Source organism: Paroedura picta, chromosome 13 (genome assembly GCF_049243985.1).
Source record: "Paroedura picta isolate Pp20150507F chromosome 13, Ppicta_v3.0, whole genome shotgun sequence".
Taxonomy (NCBI): domain Eukaryota; kingdom Metazoa; phylum Chordata; class Lepidosauria; order Squamata; family Gekkonidae; genus Paroedura; species Paroedura picta.
The window spans coordinates 18,833,601-18,853,149 of NC_135381.1; the positions used below are offsets into that span (position 1 = coordinate 18,833,601).

The 19,549-nt window shown below is 47.2% G+C and overlaps 1 protein-coding gene across 5 annotated transcripts in view; it reads left to right on the top strand.

The window, feature by feature from the left end:
* The window catches only part of DGKK (diacylglycerol kinase kappa), a 53,939-nt gene that overhangs the window by 15,863 nt on the left and 18,527 nt on the right, over positions 1-19,549 (top strand). For 3 of the 5 annotated variants that reach the window (XM_077307501.1, XM_077307504.1, XM_077307502.1), the window contains exons 3-9: positions 7,085-7,195; positions 7,713-7,793; positions 7,980-8,084; positions 8,922-9,054; positions 13,280-13,386; positions 14,154-14,279; positions 15,866-15,968. In XM_077307501.1, the coding sequence (XP_077163616.1) occupies positions 7,085-7,195; positions 7,713-7,793; positions 7,980-8,084; positions 8,922-9,054; positions 13,280-13,386; positions 14,154-14,279; positions 15,866-15,968 (766 nt within the window). Of the gene's footprint in view, positions 1-2,611; positions 2,796-6,664; positions 6,782-7,084; positions 7,196-7,712; positions 7,794-7,979; positions 8,085-8,921; positions 9,055-13,279; positions 13,387-14,153; positions 14,280-15,865; positions 15,969-19,549 lie in introns of those variants that run through there. The other 2 variants (XM_077307506.1, XM_077307503.1) reach the window with 2 other exon arrangements.

The window sequence follows — 19,549 nt, forward strand, 5'->3', positions numbered from 1 at the left end:
AGGATTAGGGCAGCTGCCAGGGCTCACCTGTCTGTTCCCGTGCTCCCAACTGCATTGATGAAGGGCATGTGGGGGGGGGGAACAGTGGTGGCGCTCCTGGTGGTCAATGGCAGCAGCACTCCCAGGTGCATGGAGTAGCATGGAGTGTTGTCAGGTAAAGGTGTGCAAGTGATGCAGGCAGCTGAGCTTGCTCAGGTGGTTGAATCACTTGCACACTGTATGCCCAGGGCCCCCCCTAAAACGTGGGACCAGCTCTGCTCCTACTGCCCTTGGATTAATTTGCAGTCACCAAATGCAAAAGGTTTGGGGTTTGTGCTGTTGTGAGACTGTGGGATTGTACAAGAGATGCTCCTGCCCACACACCCAGTCTGGCTGCCTAGAAACTGACCCTCGCTACTTTATCAGTGTTTGGGGCGAAAGTGTCAGATGTTAATGCTGAGCCCCAGATGACGGTGGGCTGCAGCGGGGGAGGGGAGAAGGGCAGCAGTTCCATTATCCTCCTGATCACTTCTCTCCTAAGGAGATGCTTTTGCTCACTCCCATAATCCGTCACCCTTCATGGAGTTTTTACTCTGGGAGGGAGGGATCGGTGCATGGGAAGAGCAGAAATCCTCATCTAAGAGAAGCAGGTTGTTGCTTTACATGTGCCCTGTGGGCCGGTCTGCACATGATTGTATGGTCCTAGGGAATCTGAAGGGTTTCCTGCTGCTCTGAGAGCCAGCTTGGTGTAGCGGTTAGGAGCACCAGCTTCTACTCTGGCGAACTGGGTTTGTATCCCCACTCTTCCCCCCCCCCCCCGCCATGCAGCCAGCTGGGTGATCCTGGGCTTGCCACAGTACTGATAAAGATGTTCTGACCAAGCAGTAATATCAGGCCTCTCTCAGCCTCACCTCCCTCACAGAGAGGAAAGGAAAGGTGATTGTAAGCTGCTTTGAGACTCCTGGAAGAGAAAAATGGCTTATAAGAACCAACTCCTCCTCCTCTTCCTTCTTTTTGTTTGCCTCTGGGCTCTCCTATCATTTGTGATGAGATGGATGCTTCTTGCTTCTGCTTCTTGCCAACTGCATATTTTGTTTGGAGCCTTCCTTGTTTGGCCTTGGGATGCTTGCCAAAGACCTTTTCATTCCCTCAAGTCAAGCATTTGGTTCAACTCCTCTACCCTTCCCCTGTCTTTTCAGGTGTAACTTTGGTCTACTAAAGTTTTTTGTTTTTGTTTTGTTGCTGGAATATCACGATATAATTTTGTACTGTTTTGATTTTATGCACTGTACTTTTAATTACTCCTCACCGTTTGAAGGGATTGACTTTTTGGCAAAGTGAGGCAAATGGGACCTCGGTAATTAAAAATTAAACACATGCCAACAAACCTAGGCTTGATACTGTATACATTTGACAAGGTAACTGGCCTGGCTCTTAGGTCAGCCTATATCTATGATACCACTTCTACGTGTGCAATTTGTCCTCCTTCACACCTTGTGTCTTTAAAAATGTAGTGTGTGAAGGGGCCTCTGAGATCAGAAGGATATTGTGCCTTGAGAAGCTCAGGGGTTTTCTTACAGGTGACAGCTTCCTTGTTCCTCCCCCCTTGCATATTGCCAGGCAGGGCCAGAGGTGAGTGCTTGTGTTTTTGGCCCCCCTTTCCAAGTGGGGGAGGGGCATGAAAAGCTTCCGACTGCCAAAAAACTGTCAGGGATGTCAGGGCAGCCTGGCCATGATGCTTCAGGTGTCGTTGCAGGAGCCATGCCAGAAGTAGGGTTGCCACCCTCCAGCTGCGACCTGGAAATCTCCTAGAATTACAACAGGCCTCCAGACTACAGAGAACAGCTCCCCTGGATTAAACGGCAGTGTCAGAAGGCAGACTCTGTGGCATCATATCCCTGCTGATCTTCTTCCCCTCCCCAAACTCCACCCTCTCCAGGCTGTGCCCCCAAATCTCAGGAATTTCTCCACCTGAAGTTGGCAACCTTAGACTATGAGAGTTGGTATCTGAGTGTGTATTTAGGAGAGGAGATACCTCTGGTCTCGGGGTGGACTGATCCAGGCAAGGGAAACTTGGAGCTGTGGATGGATTCCAGCAGCAATCGCCTCGCTCAGCAGGTATGAGCCAAGAAGGCTCCTTTAGCACTTCGTTTAGTCCAGGGGTAGTCAAACTGCGGCCCTCCAGGTGTCCATGGACTACAATTCCCAGGAGCCCCCTGCCAGCATTTGCTGGCAGGGGGCTCCTGGGAATTGTAGTCCATGGACACCTGGAGGGCCGCAGTTTGACTACCCCTGGTTTAGTCCCTGCGCGGAACGCGGCAGCATGTTCTCCACATTGGACTGTTGCTCTTATGGCCGTGCCTGAAGAGGTTGCGCTGAATGATGTGCAGGTTCCGAGAGGCTCCTTCGGTCGTGCAGTGAGGTCTCCAAGCAATTGTTCCCCTCCGTCAGTGGCAAAAAGCATCAGGCCCGGCAAGGAGCCAGGCACACGTGTCCCTGTTCTTGCTTGCCGGTCTCGGTCTTCCTCTCCCAGCATCTTCGGCTCTATTTTTATCCCTTGTCTGTCCACCTGCTGCTTCCCTGACTCACTTCCTCGTCGTTTACCTGCACAGCAGGAAAGGCAGGCGTGGCTCCTTTTGCATGCAGGCCTCCCATTTGCTGGGGAGGCTCCATTGAGGAGACGGGCTCTGTGACTCTGTGCTGCGGAGCCCCAGGCATGCTTGTCCCCCAGAAAGAATGAATGACCAGGAGACGATGGAGGAGCGAGGAGCACAGAAGGAACGCATGGCCAGAGGCTGGTGATCCTACAGGGCAAGGTTTGGACAACTGCACACAGCATGCGGCTGTGTGTTTCCCCTGTGTGCTCTCTCTGTCTCCTTCTCTCTTTATTCAAAGGCACGTTCATGGGATGGGGGTGGGGGGCTTCATTCCACACAGGGTTTGGAGGAGCTGTTACATGGCAGTGACTCTTGTATACATGGTTTCTCTCTCCCAAAGTGAAGCACAAGATGTACCTGGCTTCATCCCTATCCAATACTGGTGACTCTCGAAGAGGAGTGTACTTCTTAACAGAGGCATGGCGGTTTTCAGTGTGCAGTTGAATTGGGAAAATGGCCTGTAACTTTAGGGGCCAGGTGTTTGCCAGGTGTCCCCATTCCACCCCTTGCTGCTTTTTTGCTGAATGTTGCTTTTTTGCCTCACATCCATTTCCATAATGTGCAGGCATCAATGCAGAGAAAGTGCAGCTGCAAACACTCACAGCCCCCATCTCCTCTTTATTGTTCTTATAATGTTCGTAGCGTGAGGAAGGGGCCAAAACTTTGGTAAAGTTAGGAACCAAAAGGTTGAGCTCCACGAATAATTTTTAAAAATTTTCAGATATTTATTACATAAAGTGCACTAATTCAACATATTAAAAACATAACCATCATAATTTAAAAACTTCAAACTGCACATGGAATAGACCAACATAGAATGGACCAAAAGCATTTCGACCCTGAGAGGTCTTCCTCAGTGGTCAAATTATTGTATGAAATCAACACCAAAAGGCTTGCTGGGTGGCAAAGAAAAATCCTGAAAAAATAAATTTTCAAAACATGTTAGAATGAGCATATATTTTAAAAACATCTAGTGTAATGTATTTTTTTATTTCATATATTTAATATATATAAACATGGTGGTAACTTACTGATAGGTGTTTCTCCAACTAGTCTTTCTAATGTAAAGGTATTGCAGCTCAACCTTTTGGTTTGTAAGTTTTCAGGTTAGGTTGGGTTTTGGTTTCCCTTTTCGGTTTTGCTTCGCCAAAACTTTAGGAGACAAGAGGCCCTGCTCAATTCAATGAAACAATGGGGTGCTTACCCTAATACAAACTTGCAAGTCCACTGCGTATATAGCCACAAAGCCCTTTAAAAAGGAGGCACTTCGCCTCTTACACCTTCTTCCATTGTCCTTTTCAGATTTTTACTTCCTTCTCAGGTCCCAGGCTGCTTGGATGCCAGTAAGGGAGAGCTGGGGGAGGGAGCAATGCAGCCTGCACTAGGCAAAGAGAGGGAAAGAAGCATAGATTTTTGTGTCTATTTACCCAGAATGTGCCTCCCAATGACAGTTGCTTGGTTCTACTTGAAATAAACAAGGTTAGAATCATTGCTACCTAGGTTAGGGAAGAATGTGCATATATTCCAGGGCACCCAGGGGTTAGTTAGTTAGGTTTTTTTTTTTTTAGCCTGTCTTTCCCCACCTGCCAAAGTCTTTTTTGTTAGCTCTACAGATCCTCCTGTGGGAAGAGTGCTTTGTCTTCCAGTTATGATTTTCACGCACTTTGTGATCCTTTCATTTTCAGAGTCCTTAGGTACACAGGGAAATGTGGGTTGGCCCAGATGGGGTGTTCTGGGTGAGCTAAACTCTGTAGCTGACAATAGCTGATTTCCCTAATACAAAGCAGGAAGCATGCCCCGCTGTTTACGTGGGCAACTGGGCAGTGTGTTGTAAGGAGTTTATCTTATTCATTTAGCTATCAGTGCCTTGGTTTTCTTCCAAAGTAGCTTACAGCATTGCTCTCTGTTTTATTCTTGTGAGGAAGGTTAATCTGAGAAAAAGCAGCCAGCCCACGGTCACTCAGTGATTTTCCATGGCAGACTGAGGATTCAAACCTAGGCCTCAGATCCTGATCCAAAACCTAGGGTATTTTGAAAAACAAAAAAGAGGACATATTTCTGCACTGACTGCTTCAAACATCAGATCACTTTTACAAATCTTATTTTAAATACCCCATACTATTTAAGCTGAAGCTTGCCTCCACTGGGGACCAACCCAAAAGAGGACATTTCATCAGTTTCTTAAAAAACAGCCCCCAAGAGAATGGATACCAAAAAAGGAAGACATGCCCCTAAAAAAAGGATGTCTGGTAACCCTACTTTAACTATTATACTATGCTGTCAGGGAGGGGAGGGGCAAACGGTGGCTCTCCAGAAGTCCATGGACTACAACTCCCATGAGTCCATGCAGTCATGTGCTGCCGTTGGCTGATGAATGTGTTGGCAAATGCTCATGGGAATTGTAGTTCACAGACATATGGAGAGCCATAGTTCGGCCATCCCTGAATAGTGTATATGATCTGTAAAGGAAACCTCCATATTCAGAGGTCGTATAGCAGTATGTCTTTGTGGAGCATTTCATACCTACCTTGAGATTATCTTGACACCATCTGGTTGACTTCTGTAAGATAGCAGCAGGATGCTGGCTGGACTGGATCGCCCCTTGACCTGATCCCTCTGGGCTCTGTTCTCCTATCCTCAAGTAATTCTGAACCAGAGACAACGTGAATGCTAAGTTCAGGCTTCTCGGGCATTTATCACCATGATCCTGTGCCAGTCAAAATGTCTCTTCCTATAAAGCGTCCTGCAGTGACATCTTTGTGAATTGAAGTATGCAGTACCTTTCTGAGTGAGTGTCTCTGAACAAGGGACTCCCAGGTCGAGGGAAGCCCAAGTTGCAGCCACGCTTGGTGCCTTTTCCCCTCAGCAGCATGCTGAATTAACCCAGGTTAAATATGGATGCATTGTTCGTTGGTATTTGACACAATTAGCTTCCTGGTTAATTGGAGGAAGAGAGCGTGAACAGGATTGTGATTTGCATCTTATTTAAATACCATTTGGATACTGCTGGGGAGGGCTGTGTGGTGGTAGTGAGTTCAAGGAGCAGCTCATGTTTGGCAAACAAGGATTAATCCTCTGCAAACACAGCCTGGGGAGCTGAGTAAATAGGAACAGGGCAGGTTTCTTGTATATCAGGTGGGAAGGGAAGCCTTTTTGGCCTGCCTCCGGCAGAAGTGGAACCCAGCAGCATTCCTCAAGTCCCCGGATGGCCTGTGATCTCTCTCTCTCTCTCTCTCTCTTGTTGAAAGACAGAGGGAGGAGCTAACCGAGGACCAAATTACACCTCCTGTGAAGTTTCTTGACTCTTGGGCAAGCCTTGTCTTAGAGCTGTGCTTGCCACTGAAAATCCTTCTGTTAACCCTGCAAAACAAAATATTCCAGCAGGCTTTAGTTCTGCCTTGTATTATTACTAATGCTAACCTAGCTATTAATAATTGCACTTGGCAATTCCAAGGACTTCACCTGCGTTAGCATGCAGGAAAATCCAGCTGCAAAAGAACACTGAAAGTATATGTGTGGAATGAGCCCAGCACTGTAATTCTTGTTATAGCTCCCTGAGGTAGGCAGGTGGAAACAGCCCTGAATTGTAACTTTGCAGGAGCTAAAGCTGAAAAAAGTGGCTTGTCTTAGGCCACCTAGTAAATGTGTTTCAGAAACAGAATTTGAACCAGGGACTTCCTAATTCATCTCTTTGAATCGCTTAGCTGTGTCCAGGCACTGTTGCTTTCTTTGTCTTCCTAAACTATGGCTGGAAAGCCATCTGAGTATAACACAGCCCTTGCTAGAACATTGTTCTTGTGGATGATGAGCTGAGACTGCGTCAGTACAGCAGGCTGGGCTGGCTGATCTTCAAAGCTCTTTCCACCTTTCAAAGCAGTGCAAGGATCAGGTTTTTCTGGTTAATGCTGCCCTTGTATTTTATCAGCTTGCCTTCAACATTTGCAATAAAAAAAACCCTCACCTTTGTCCTCCTTCACCCTGGAGTTGCCCTTGCTGATTCTAAAGGCCAAAGTCTCAAGCAGCTGTAAGGTGGGCAGAGGTATATGTGGCTATCCAGAGACAGCCTTTTGCTCCTGCTGCAGACAAAGGGAACAGGCGTTCATCTTAGCAGTCGCTGTGTACAGGGGCTTCTGTTGCTCTCTCAGGTAGATTGGGGCATCTGATGCTCTAAGTAGGCCTTGGGGTAACAGGCAGGGGGTCTCAGCAGGTATTATAAGCTCCAAGCAACAGCTGGAGGCTGTAGCTATACACAGGGGCTGGTTAAGACACAGGAGCCTAGATTGCCATTGTACTGTGCAAACATGATAGCCACCAGTTCTCGGTTCACAGGCTGGGAAAACAAAGCCCTGGGCACCCAGTGGAGCCACATGTGCTCTTCCCGGAAGGCCTAGTGCTCTGAAGATGAGTTCTAATGCCAGGGAATGGTGTCCTTTCTTCTTCATTTGCAGAAGAGCGTGAAGGAAGGCCTCCTGTTGAAGCAGACAAGCTCCTTCCAGAGGTGGAAGAGGAGGTACTTCAAACTGCGCGGACGGACCCTCTACTACGCCAAGGATTCTAAGGTAAGGCTGGTTCTTTGGGCACAGGGAGTGGCTTCCTCAGACAACGAGGTCCTTGCTGCCATTCGGAGGGAATGCTTGGCTGGTGCCGCTTCTCACAGTATGGAGCTGTGTTGGTAGAAAGAGCTGCTGTTCCTCACATTCTCTCTGCGTTGTGATTTATACAGGACCCTGCCCCTTATTGATTTTTGCCACTGTATTTTGGGGAGCAGTGATTAGGCCAAATTGCTGACTTTCACCTCCTGGGAGTGCTGCATCCACAGGGCAGGGAATCCCCTTGTAACTAGGTGCTCTAGAAACCTGGACTAAAAATATGTGCAGGCCTGCTACTAGAAAACATGGTTTTCTTCATTTGTGTAGCATTTGATTCTGGGCAGGATTTTGAGATCCTTTAAGAGCTGGAAGGATCTTGGATGAAAAGAAGAGCAGACGGGAGGCCTGCTGTACTATTGGACTAAAAGATTAAACAGACCAGGCCTTGTCTCTGGAACTGGCATTGCTGTCTCCCTTGTTTTTCCAGTCTCTCATCTTTGATGAAGTGGACCTGTCAGATGCCAGTGTAGCAGAAACCAGCACCAAGAATATTAACAACAGCTTCACGGTAGGTCCTCCTCCTGTGCCCCATGGGACTGGGAGAGCCTGGCTGTCCCGTAGGTTTTCAAATGGTCCCTTTCTGGTCTCCTAGCCCATAGGCTTGGGTCCAACTCCCCAGGAAGCCTTCCTTCCTTCTCCTTTGTCCGGATTGGTCAGTCCTAGTGGCTCATGCAAGGCAGACCTTCTTCTCTAGGTTATCACACCATTCCGAAAACTCATCCTGTGTGCAGAGAATCGGAAGGAGATGGAAGACTGGATTGGTGCCCTGAAGTCGGTCCAAAAATTGGAAATCAATGAGGTAGGAGAGGCAGAGATTCCTGAAGATGGGAAAGGGGTGCGATACTGTGCCAAAGTGAGGGAGGGAAGGGGAAGGGGAAGAATGAAGAAGAACAGTTGGCTCTTATATGCCACTTACGTCTACCTGAAGGAGTCTCAAAGTGCCTTCCAGTCGCCTCCCCTTTCCTCTTCCCACAACAGGCACCCTGTGAGGTAGGGCAGGCTGAGAGAGCCCTGATATTACTGCTCTATCAGTGCTGTGGTGAGCCCAAGGTCACCCAGCTGGTTGCATGTGGGTGAGCGTGGAATAAAACCTGGCTCGCCAGATTAGAAGTCTGCACTCCTAACCACTTCACTAAGCTGGCTTGCAAGTATTAACATCTACACCTAAAAGGGCCACTTCTGGATGGACTCCAGGGTTCATATTTTTGCTACTGGGTCCTCCATGATATAACCTGAGATCTGCAACAGGATCTCCGAGGGCCAAATAAGTCCCTTCAAGGGCACCGGCTGCCCCTCCCCAATTTCTAAACTGGGAGGTATGTGGCTGGACAGGTTGCTGGGAGCTCATTTTGGCACATACCAGGTTTGTGTGTGGAGGCAGGGGGGCTGTTTACTATTCAGCCCTGAGAACTGGCCCATAAACTTGATGTCAATAGAGGTATTTGTCAGGTGGGGAAATAGGACATTGCCCATGTGAATATTCCTTTAACCAAAGTGAATGCTCTCCTCTGAAGGAAGTTCTGGCACGAGAGAGAAATCCTTGTAGTCAAAGCCCCTTTCCCCTCACACTCCAGAATCTGTTCCAGGCACCTTTCCCTCTATTAACACCCCCCCCCTTCTTTGTGTGATGTTTCAGGCCTCCCAGTTCAATATGGAGCATTTTTCTGGCATGCACAATTGGTACGCCTGCTCCCATGCCCGGCCCACCTTTTGCAACGTCTGCCGGGAGGCACTGTCTGGGGTCACCTCTCACGGTCTCTCTTGTGAAGGTAATTATCTTGCATGCAAACTTTCCCCCTTCATGAGCAGCAAAGGAAAGGGAATGAAATAGATAAGCTAAAATGCTGTTCTTTGCAGCAAGGAAACTATGGCTGTGAGTAACTTTTCCCCCTTGGGGGTACAGACTAATGAAACTGTGCTCCCACATCCACCCTCTGCCTTTACCCCAGTATATAACCTTTTAATGTATTTTTTCTATGCTAAACATAAAACAACCAGCAAAAGATAACTTAAGAAAACAAACCCGTCTGTGCCATTGTCATCCCGCCCTTCCCTGGTCAGACATTAAACTGTTCAGTATACATGTAGGAATTTATTGTAATCGTAAAAAAATTTATTAGCTGCTTAGAGAAGATATTTGATCGTGAAAAGCAGAATATATGTTCTCTAAGAAAATAAAAACATTCCGTCAAGGTATGAATATACAAATGGACCAAAAGCGAAACTAAGTCTGATTTATAAGATAAGACCGAGGGATGCCAGACTCCAGTTGGGAGCTGGGGAATCTCCTGGAAATACAACTCCTCTCCTGATGGAAGAGATCAGTTCCCTCGGAGAATGGATGTATGAAGGGTGGACTCCATGACACTATACTCCACAGAGGTCCCTGTTTCCCCTAGTATCCATCCCCAAATCCCCAGAAATTTCCCGACCCAGATCTGGCAACCCGACATCCTCATCCCATGCCAGTGACCAGGAAGACATGGCAACAGTAATAACACCCCTGCTGAATCACACCACTGAACCATCTAGTCCCACATCCTGTTTAACACAATGGCCAGAGCATGGTAGCCATTTGTTTGATGTTGCTTCCTGGCATTGGTATTCAGAAGTTAGCTGCATCCAAATGTGGAAGCTCCCTTTAGTTATTTTAGTTATTTATTATATTTATATACCGTCCTTGCCGAAGGCTCAGGGTGGTTTACATGAAACAAGAAAATGATACAGGTAACATCATTTATAGTAACAACAAGGTGATAACAAAGATATTAATAATCACAACTTGGCTCATTATTATTCATAAATATAATAATAATAATAATAATTATTATTATTTTATTATTATTAGATTTATAGCCCGCCACTCCCTTGCGGCTCGCATAATAATAATAATAATAACTGATAGATGTCTCCACTATGAATCTCAGTAACTCCCTTTTAAATTTTAAAATCACCTGTGCTAGTGACCTAAATTAAAACGAAATCATTCCATTCCATTTCTTCTCCCATTTCAGGCACACGTATCTATAATGTTTCAAAAGCTTTAACACATTTTATAGCAGATGCATGCTGACGCTGTGGTTTTTGATGCACAAACAGAATATGCAGAAACAGAAGAAACCCATACCTGACATGCCTTGCTTTTGTAAGCGCACAGCTTTTGTAACCCCACAGTGCATGCATACTCCTCTCCCAGCAGGACAAGCAACCAAAGTTCTGCAGAGATAAAGGGGTGGTCATTAAATCTGAGCTTTCATTATGCTATATAGGAATTATTTGTGTCTCGTTTGTCTTATCCACACGGTAAAATCCAGTTGAAAAGGATGAGTATAATTATGCTTTCTATTCAGTCCTTGTTTTCTGTGGTCCCACCTTAGACATGAAGCAGGCGTATGGCTGCCATACACCTCTATGCTGCCATATGCTCTACGCTGGCCTTGAAGGCCACCCATCCTGCTGAGCTTTCTCTCCCACTTTCCTGATACTTCCCTCTCAAATATCGGGGAATTTACAGAACAGGAACTGGTAACCCTGAAGAGGCGACAACTAGAGGGAGGCACCTAAGATTGGCTGCTCCCACTTAGGGAAATCTTAGGGAAGATTTTGGGGACAGAAGAGTGGGGCTTGAGAAGGGGAAGGAGCTCAGTGGGGCATAATGCACTGATGGACGTAGCTTTATGCTGCTTTAATGGCTTATTATTGATCCTATATCTTTTTGTTTTTATGATTTCATTGTATTATTTTTGCTAGAGGCAGCATATACATTTTCTAACTAAATATAGCACAATGACAGCACAACTTCTAACAATGTGCAGATGCAACCTCAGAAATTCAGTGGTGAGGAGTACATTTTAAGGACTGTCATAGTACTCCATAATCAATTAGGAGGCCAAGCTCCAGCTGGTGGCTGGAGACCTCCCAGAATTACAGCTGATTTTCAGACTACAAGGGCCACCTGGAGCTGGCAACCCTAGTAATCAAAGATCCCAAACCTTGTTGAACTTTCAGGCAGTTGGGGATTTTTAGAAAAAGTGATGAGAGTAGCTGCCCCAAGTAAGATTGTCGGCTCCAGACTGAAGAATACCTTGAGACTGGAGGAGTGTGTGGAGCCTGAGAAGAGAGTGGAGGGTGGGGGGGGACTTCAGTGGTGGATAACGGCATAAGCAGCCATTTTATCCAGGTGACCTCATCTTTGTTGCCTGGAGATAAATTGTAATTCCAGGAGATTTCCAGCCACCACCTGGAGATTGGCAACACTATCCACAAAGTATAGCTAGTTTCCAAGCCGCGCAGCCTCCCGTGTCTGCAACAGCTGCTCCAGATGGCACTCTGTGCAGATAACAAATGCACAGATGCCTCCTAGGCTGGTCTGAGGGTTGGCTGTCCCTTGCTAGTTAGTCAACAACAGGAACTTTTCATTAATTTAAAAAGACAGGAGAGATTGGCAAAAACAAATGACAATCATTTAAGAACTCTTTGAAAGTCACTCCAAATATAAGGGTGATCAGATAAGCCATCATGTACTTGCATTTACAATAAGATTTATACAAAGACAACCCCTCCCCCCCCCCAAGCTCTTAAGCAGGGCTAGTCAAACTGCGGCCCTCCAGATGTCCATGGACTACAATTCCCAGGAACCCCCTGCCAGCTGGCAGGGGCTCCTGGGAATTGTAGTCCATGGACATCTGGAGGGCCGCAGTTTGACTAGCCCCGCTCTTAAGCAAAGTTAGATAAAAGTCCAGATCTTCTCAGAGATTAATAACTTTTTAAAAATGCAACGAAGGATAGGGAATCAATAGGCCGTTTTCATCATGGAGGGGAGTAAGAAAGAGCCCCTTCGCTGTAATAAAAAATATGTTTGATAACTGGAGTGTTCTTAGTTACTCATAAAAGTTAATAAAAAATATGTTTGATAACTGGAGTGTTCTTAGTTACTCATAAAAGTTAATAAAAATATGTTTGATAACTGGAGTGGTCTTAGTTACTCATAAAAGTTCCTCAGCTTAAGGGTGATCAACAAGGTAGCCAGGTTGTGGATGACCTCAAATTATGTGTGGTTGCTGCAAAGCAGACAATAGAGAGCTCCTTTTCGGTGTCTTCAAACTGGGTCAGTTGGTAACAGAATGTCAAATGAGGCCCAATATAAGTAAGTGTAAAGTGATGCCCATCTAGGGCAGGATATCCTAATTAAATACTCTCCCTGAAGGGCTCTGAACTGGTGGTGACAATTGATGAGAGACTCACGGTGTTGGAAATAAAGAACATTAATTCCTTGGGCAGAACAGTGAAAAAGACCGATTTCGTGGCAGGGATTTATAAGGGAATGTGCTGAAAATAAAACTTGCCAGGATTGAAATGTTGTACAAGCCATACTGATCAATGGATTGCTGTACCTTCTCCGGGAAGGCAGGTTAAGGAGTTTCTGGCTCAGAAAAACAAAATTACTAAGGGGAGGTATGACAAAGTTTGAGTCCAATGGCATCATTAAGACTAAGTTTCATTCAGTGCATAAGTTTTTGTGTGCATGCACACTTCCTCAGGTTGTATCTGGATTTCAGTGTGATCTGAAGAAGCGTATGTACACATGAAAACTTATGCTTTGAATCAACCTTTGTTGGTCTCAAAGGTGCCCCTAGACTCAAACTTTGTCCTGCTGCTTCAGGCCAACACAGCTACACGCCTGAATCTAAACGGAGGCATGATAGAGGTTTAGAAAATGATGCATGAGCTGCAGAAAGTGAAAAGAAAGAACATTACACCCTCTCCCATTGAGGACTCTATGTTGATGTAAGATGGACTAAATGCGCACCATATGTAATTAATTCATAGAATTTGTTTCCCAGAGAATGTAGCTTACATCATAGGCCAATTTTGTGCAAAATCTGTCTGTTGTTACCACTTTTGGAGATAGGATGCTAGCCTAGATGAACCTAGTAGGATGTTCTTAAATTCAGATGTCTTCCTTCCAACTAATCATTCCCACCCCCTTCCTAGTTTGCAAGTTCAAGGCCCACAAGCGCTGTGCTGTGAGAGCTACTAACAACTGCAAATGGACCACCCTGGCCTCCATAGGAAATGACATAATTGAGGATGAAGATGGGGTAATGTTCAGAAACCTTCTTCCTTCCCGCACCATCCCCTGCACCACCGGCATAGCTGCTCAGGTCTGATTGCCTTGCTGCACTCAGTTCTTGGTGTGGTGGCCTCATGCCTAATGATGCTGCTCATCACGGCATCCTCTGCTGCATATTTCTATGCCCCCCAGGGCTGGTTTATTCATGTAGCACATGCTATGGGCCCCATGCTTCCAGGAATCCCAGAAGGTGCCTTCCCCCTCATAGAACAGGACTGTAGCCTCTCTCTCTCCCCTTCTCCTTTCTAAGAACACTCAGAGAAAGAAGAAGAAGAAAAAGAAGAAGAGTTGGTTCTTATATGCCGCTTTTCCCTACCCGAAAGAGGCTCAAAGCGGCTTACAGTCACCTTTCCATTCCTCTCCCCACAACAGACACCCTGTGAGGTGGGTGAGGCTGAGAGAGCGCTGATATCACTGCTCGGTCAGAACAGTTTTATCACTGCCGTGGCAAGCCCAAGGTCACCCAGCTGGCTGCACGTGGGGGAGTGCAGAATCGAATCCGGCATGCCAGATTAGAAGTCCGCACTCCTAACCACTACACCAAACCACTACACCCCTTTCCATTGTGTGGGGGGGCAATGCTCCCAGTCTGGCTACTTCTGCCCCAGTTGTATTCTGCTAGGGCCCCGCAAATCCTTAAACTGTTCCTGATGGCCCCCTTCTAAAGATGAGGCCAGGTGTGCAAGCGTATGAGTCCTGCCTCCCATCTCATTTCTTTGATCCTTTGCCTCTCAGGTGGCCATGCCTCACCAGTGGCTGGAAGGGAACCTCCCTGTCAGTGCCCGCTGTGCCGTTTGTGACAAAACGTGTGGGAGTGTGCGGAGGCTGCAGGACTGGCGCTGTCTCTGGTGTAAAGCAATCGTAAGAGCTGCTACTTCTCCTGTTCTCCCTCTCCGTTTATCCAAGCCTTCCTCCCTCCCCTGCTGCCCACCCACCCACCCACCTACAGGGCGTGCAACAGAGTCTCTAGCAATCCCAATATGTCGTTTTGACAGATTTTTTGAAGCCTGACCAGATTCCTAGTGGTTCGATTGGCGTGTGTGGTGGGAACTCTTGGCTGATATGGGGGTGGAGGAATAACAGCTCTGGGAAAGGTGGAGGGGAGATTGTTCTAGCACATGCACCCTAGGAGTACCAAAATGCCTGTTCTTTTGTAGGAGGTTTAGAAGTGCATGTTTTCCCCATCCCAGTATACAGATAAGTAAAAGCCACTGAGGCTGTGGAAGGGATGAATGAAGAAGTTGGGGGAGAGTGAGAGAGAAAGAGAACAGAAGAAGAGGGTGAAGGTGACAGGCATAAAATGCAGCTTGTAGGCAAGGGAATATGGGTTTTATAGTTGTAGGGAAAAAATCACAGTCACTGGAATGGACCAGGTGATGCTGTGACGATCTCTCCTCTCCATGTAGAATGGGGGCACATCTGCAACATCTGCGGTTCCTCTCTTGTGAACTATCCCTGCCTCAAGCTCCTCTACAGGGGCTTTATTCATGGTGTAGTGAAGGGCATGCATGGACACAACACAGTAGGTTTCCAAATTTAGTTAGATAATAGATTTGTGATGTGTGGCACGCATAGACCCATTTCATACACTTAGTCCAGGGGTAGTCAAACTGCGGCCCTCCAGATGTCCATGGACTACAATTCCCAGGAGCCCCTGCCAGCGAATGCTGGCAGGGGCTCCTGGGAATTGTAGTCCATGGACATCTGGAGGGCCGCAGTTTGACTACCCCTGACTTAGTCCCTTCATGGATGTTTGGAGGTGGAGCTGATGCACCAGGTGAGAGGAGCAGACATGTGCATCCATGCTCCCAAATGTATTTAGGAGAACAATCCACAAATTATAATCTGATGTGCTGCTGTTGTATTCATGCAAGAAGACTATTTAGTGCATAGTTTTTTGTAGTTTGGTCCTAAAGGGCTTGGGATCAGCCCACTGTGCAAGTTTGCGTGGAACTCCATGCCTGGCAGAATGGAAAAGAACCCGAATTTCAGGGATACTTGCCCACTCACGGAAAGAAGAGTAAATTAGTCTGCAGGCCACTGGGAAAGAGTGTGGCTAAAAACAGAATATTTACAAAGCTGTAACCATTTAAATTGTTGACCTTGTCTTTTTGCCAAGCAGGCTTTTGAGTGGCTGGAGCCCAATTAGATTTAATTTTTTGCATTGCATCTTATCTGTTCTGCTAGGGAAAGGGAGGTCCGTGAGAGGCCTGTGCGCTTCATACAGCAGTCAAAGGTGTCCAAAATGTCCAGTCGGACACAAAACACATTTGTGCAATATTACAAGAATTTTGGACAGTTTCCAACCCCCTCAGAAGTCTGACAATCCAACCTGCTCTCTTCCCTTCTTCAGGCATAGCATTGTTGTGTCTGTGGTTCTCACCACTCTTGTGTTGGTGAGGAATTGCCTGCCTCATTGGCTTCTGTTGTGTACTTCTCTTTCACAGGTCCACAGTGCATGCAAGGAGCATCTGGGGAAGAAGTGCCCCCTGGGTCAGTACAAGGTGTCCATCATCCCCCCAACCGCTCTCAACAGCATTGACTCCGACGGTAAGGCTGGGATATGTGGCTGAGGCAGACCAAGCCTACATGGGCTTGTCTGGCAAGCAGATCTCCCAATAATTGTTTGTAGAGTGACGTTTTCTGTTCCTTCAGTGTTGGAAAACACATGATGTGCTGAACAATCTGAGGAGCCAGAAGGTAGTGGAGCTTCTTGCCTTTCCTGAACAGTTGTCAGGCTTGGTCTGCCCACCCTCTTCTCCGGGCTTCTGTTGCATTTTCATTATTATTATTGTTATTGTTATTGTTATTGTTATTGTTATTGTTATTGTTATTGTTATTGTTATTGTTATTGTTATTGTTATTGTTATTGTTATTGTTATTGTTGATGTTGATGTTGATGTTGATGTTGTTGATGTTGATGTTGATGTTGATATTAGTTAGATTTATTTCCCGCCACTCCCCGTAGGCTCGTGGCGGGTCACAGTAGTCTTGTCCCCATTAAAATACTTTAAAACAATCCCAACATGGCGGAAGCTCTCATTATTCCCACCCCTGCTATCAGAGCGCCAGGGAGGATGGGGAGGAGATCTAACTTACTAGGTCTGGGGGCGGGGGGGGGCAGAATGCTGGCTCTCATTTGCTGTCCCCGGCTTCAACCAAAAACCTGGCAAAAGAGCTCCGTCTTGCAGGCCCTGCGGAAAGCTGGTAAATCCCGCAGGGCCCGCAGCTCACCCGGGAGCTCGTTCCACCAGGTAGGGGCCAGGACCGAAAAGGCCCTGGCCCTGGTCGAGGTCAGGCGTGCTTCTCTAGGGCCAGGAACGACCAGGAGATTCTCCCCCACAGAGTGTAGAGCCCTGCGGGGGGCATAGGACAACAGGCGGTCCTGGTGCAGCCTCTTAGCTCCTTAGTGGTGTTGGGAAAGTCTCCCCTTTGTTCTTTTGTCTGTGAACTGGAGCTTCTCTTGGCTGGCAAAAGACACCAAAGAGTGGCTTGGCTTGTGAGTTGGACTCAGCCAACAGCAGTGGGTTTGGACAATTCCCCCCCCCCCAAAAAAGGGAAAGTTAGCTGTGTCTCTGTATCATTGTCTCCTCCCAATGGGTAAAAGCTGATTTATTTTTGTTTGTTGTTTCCCCCCATTAACTGTTATTGAGATAATTTGCATTGAATCTCAAGGTATGGGTAGAAAATCATAGCTGTGGAGCCAGCATCTATGTAATGATTATGTGATGGTGTAATGGTTAGAAACTAACAGCTTCGAAAACCCACTTGGCCATGGAAGCTTGCTAGGTGACCTCCCTCACAGGGTTGTTGTTAGGATTAAGTGGAGGAGAGGGGAAGGACTTGTAAACCACTTTTGGTTGGGACATTTTGTAATCTGTAAAAGACAAATTGTATGTGCAGCCCATATCTATATCGGTTTTTCCCCCCTGTTTAACATGGCAGTAACAGCACAAGGACCCAGCAGCAGGACTTGGAAGGTTTAAGCTCCCTCCCCAAATGACCCTGATCCTGGGCTGCATGTGCAATTCAGGATCTGCAGAGTGATGGAGATCCATGATCTGATTAAGTTTGACAAAGTGCCATGTGAACTTAGTGGGGGTTTCTGCTGGTTGGGGTCTCTGAGGAATTGAAAAAGCTTTAAACTGCTGGGGGGGGGGGGCAGGCTCATTGTCCAAGGAGACTGTTTGTTCCTGGACATGGTGCTGCTCTGCTGCTCCGCGCCAGGCAGGCATCGCTACCCAGCCAGCTATTGATCTGCCCTCGTGGTGCCAGCCTGGCTCAGTGAATGTGTTTTGCTCCCAATCTAATTTATTTAAAGTGCCTGCAGATTGCCAGTCCTTTGTGACCTGTCAAACGGTTGATCTTGTTTTCTTGCATCTGGTGTTTCTCTCTGCCAAAGAGACCATTTGCACATCTCTGAGCAATTTCCAGTCAGCTTGGTAGATTTTTCATTTTTAAAAACTGGGATCTGGAACAGAATTGGTCCTGGGGCTGGAGGTGGGAGCTGTTGTTCTGCGACTCTTTTGAATAGGATTTCTGGCAGGTCCCAGGTGGGGGCATCCTGCTCCTCTCACAGTTGGCCTGGTACATAGATGCTGGGTTATTTGCTTGCTTACAAAACGTATATTCTGCCTTTCTCCCCTTACAAGGGCCACCAATTAAAAACATACATGATAAAACCATTAAAATAACTCCCCCTGTCCCAAACATACCCTCTTAAAATCACTTTTCAAAGAGTTTAAAAACAGAATCGAAGTACACATAAAGCAATTAAAAATATGCACAAAACATAAAACATTGGCAAGGAGAGAGGGATCATTAAGCAAATACCAAATGAAACAAAAAGGAAATCAGCACCAAAAGGGGGCTGAATCTCCATAGAGCAGGCAAGCCCAACCAGGGGTCCGTGGGAGTTCCAGAGGGGGTCCATGGCCTTAATGTTCTTAGTTGCAGCTAGGGAACTGGCAGCCTTCCACCCAGAAGGCTTGCTGGATGTAAAAAATCAAAGGTGGAAAGTCAGTTGTGGCTGCTATGGGTGGTCCAGGCTGTCTTCTCAGTTCCTGCCCTTCTTTCTGTCCTGCATGAAATGGAGTGGCAGCAAAGGTGGCTGGAGGAAACGAAAGAAAGACGACAGGTGTGGGTGGTGATGTCACTTCCAGGGGTGTGGCAAGGAGGCGTGGCCAGCTGACATCACTTCCAGAGGCCCTTGAAGCCTGAAAAATTATTTCAGAGGTTCCTCCATGGTGCAAAGGCTGAAAAAGGCTGCTGTACAGAGAGACTCCCAAAACTTTGGCGCAGTGAGAAGGCCCTCTTCCAAATTGTAGCCACCTAGTTTCAGAAGTTCCTGGAACAGGGACACTGAAGATGACTGTGGTGGTTGGTCAGGATCATAAGGGATTAGGCAGGTCTTCAGGTCCTGGACTGTGCCCAGAAACAAACTGGAAGCCAGCCTCAGTGAGCCAAGACTGGATTAACATGGTCTGTACGACTCACTCCAGACAACGTCCTGGCTGCAGCGTTCTGTACCAGTGAAGTATTTGGATACTTTGCAAGGGCAGCCCCAGAAGAGAGTGCAGTGCAGTAATCTAACACAATCAGGGCATGTGTCGTGGCCCAGCCAGCGCCAACAGAGCAAAATGACGCACCGGATTCCTCTGAGGAAGTGGCCCTCAGCAGACCTGACCCGGAGCCACAGCCAGTGACAGACACTGCAGGAGGAGGCAGTTTCTGGGCAGCCAGAAATGGATCCACAGCCAAGCACCAGGGCAGTGACCCCTCAACCCTGAGTTGGTAACAGGAAGAAGAAGAGTTGCTTTTTCTACCCTGCTTTTCACTACCAGGAGTCTCAATCACCTCCCCTTTCCTCTTCCTACAACAGACACCCTGTGAGGTGGGTGAGGCTGAGAAAGCCCTGATATCACTGCTCGGTCAGAACAGCTTTATCAGTGCTGTGACTAGCCCAAGGTCACCCACCTGGCTGGATGTGGGGGAGCGCGGAATCAAACCTGGCTCGCCAGATTAGAAGTCCACACTCCTAACCATTAGATCCAGCTGCCTCTCAGAGAGAGTTATCTGCTGGTCAGTTCACCTCCCCTGTCACCAGAACCTCAGGAACAGCATAGAAGGAA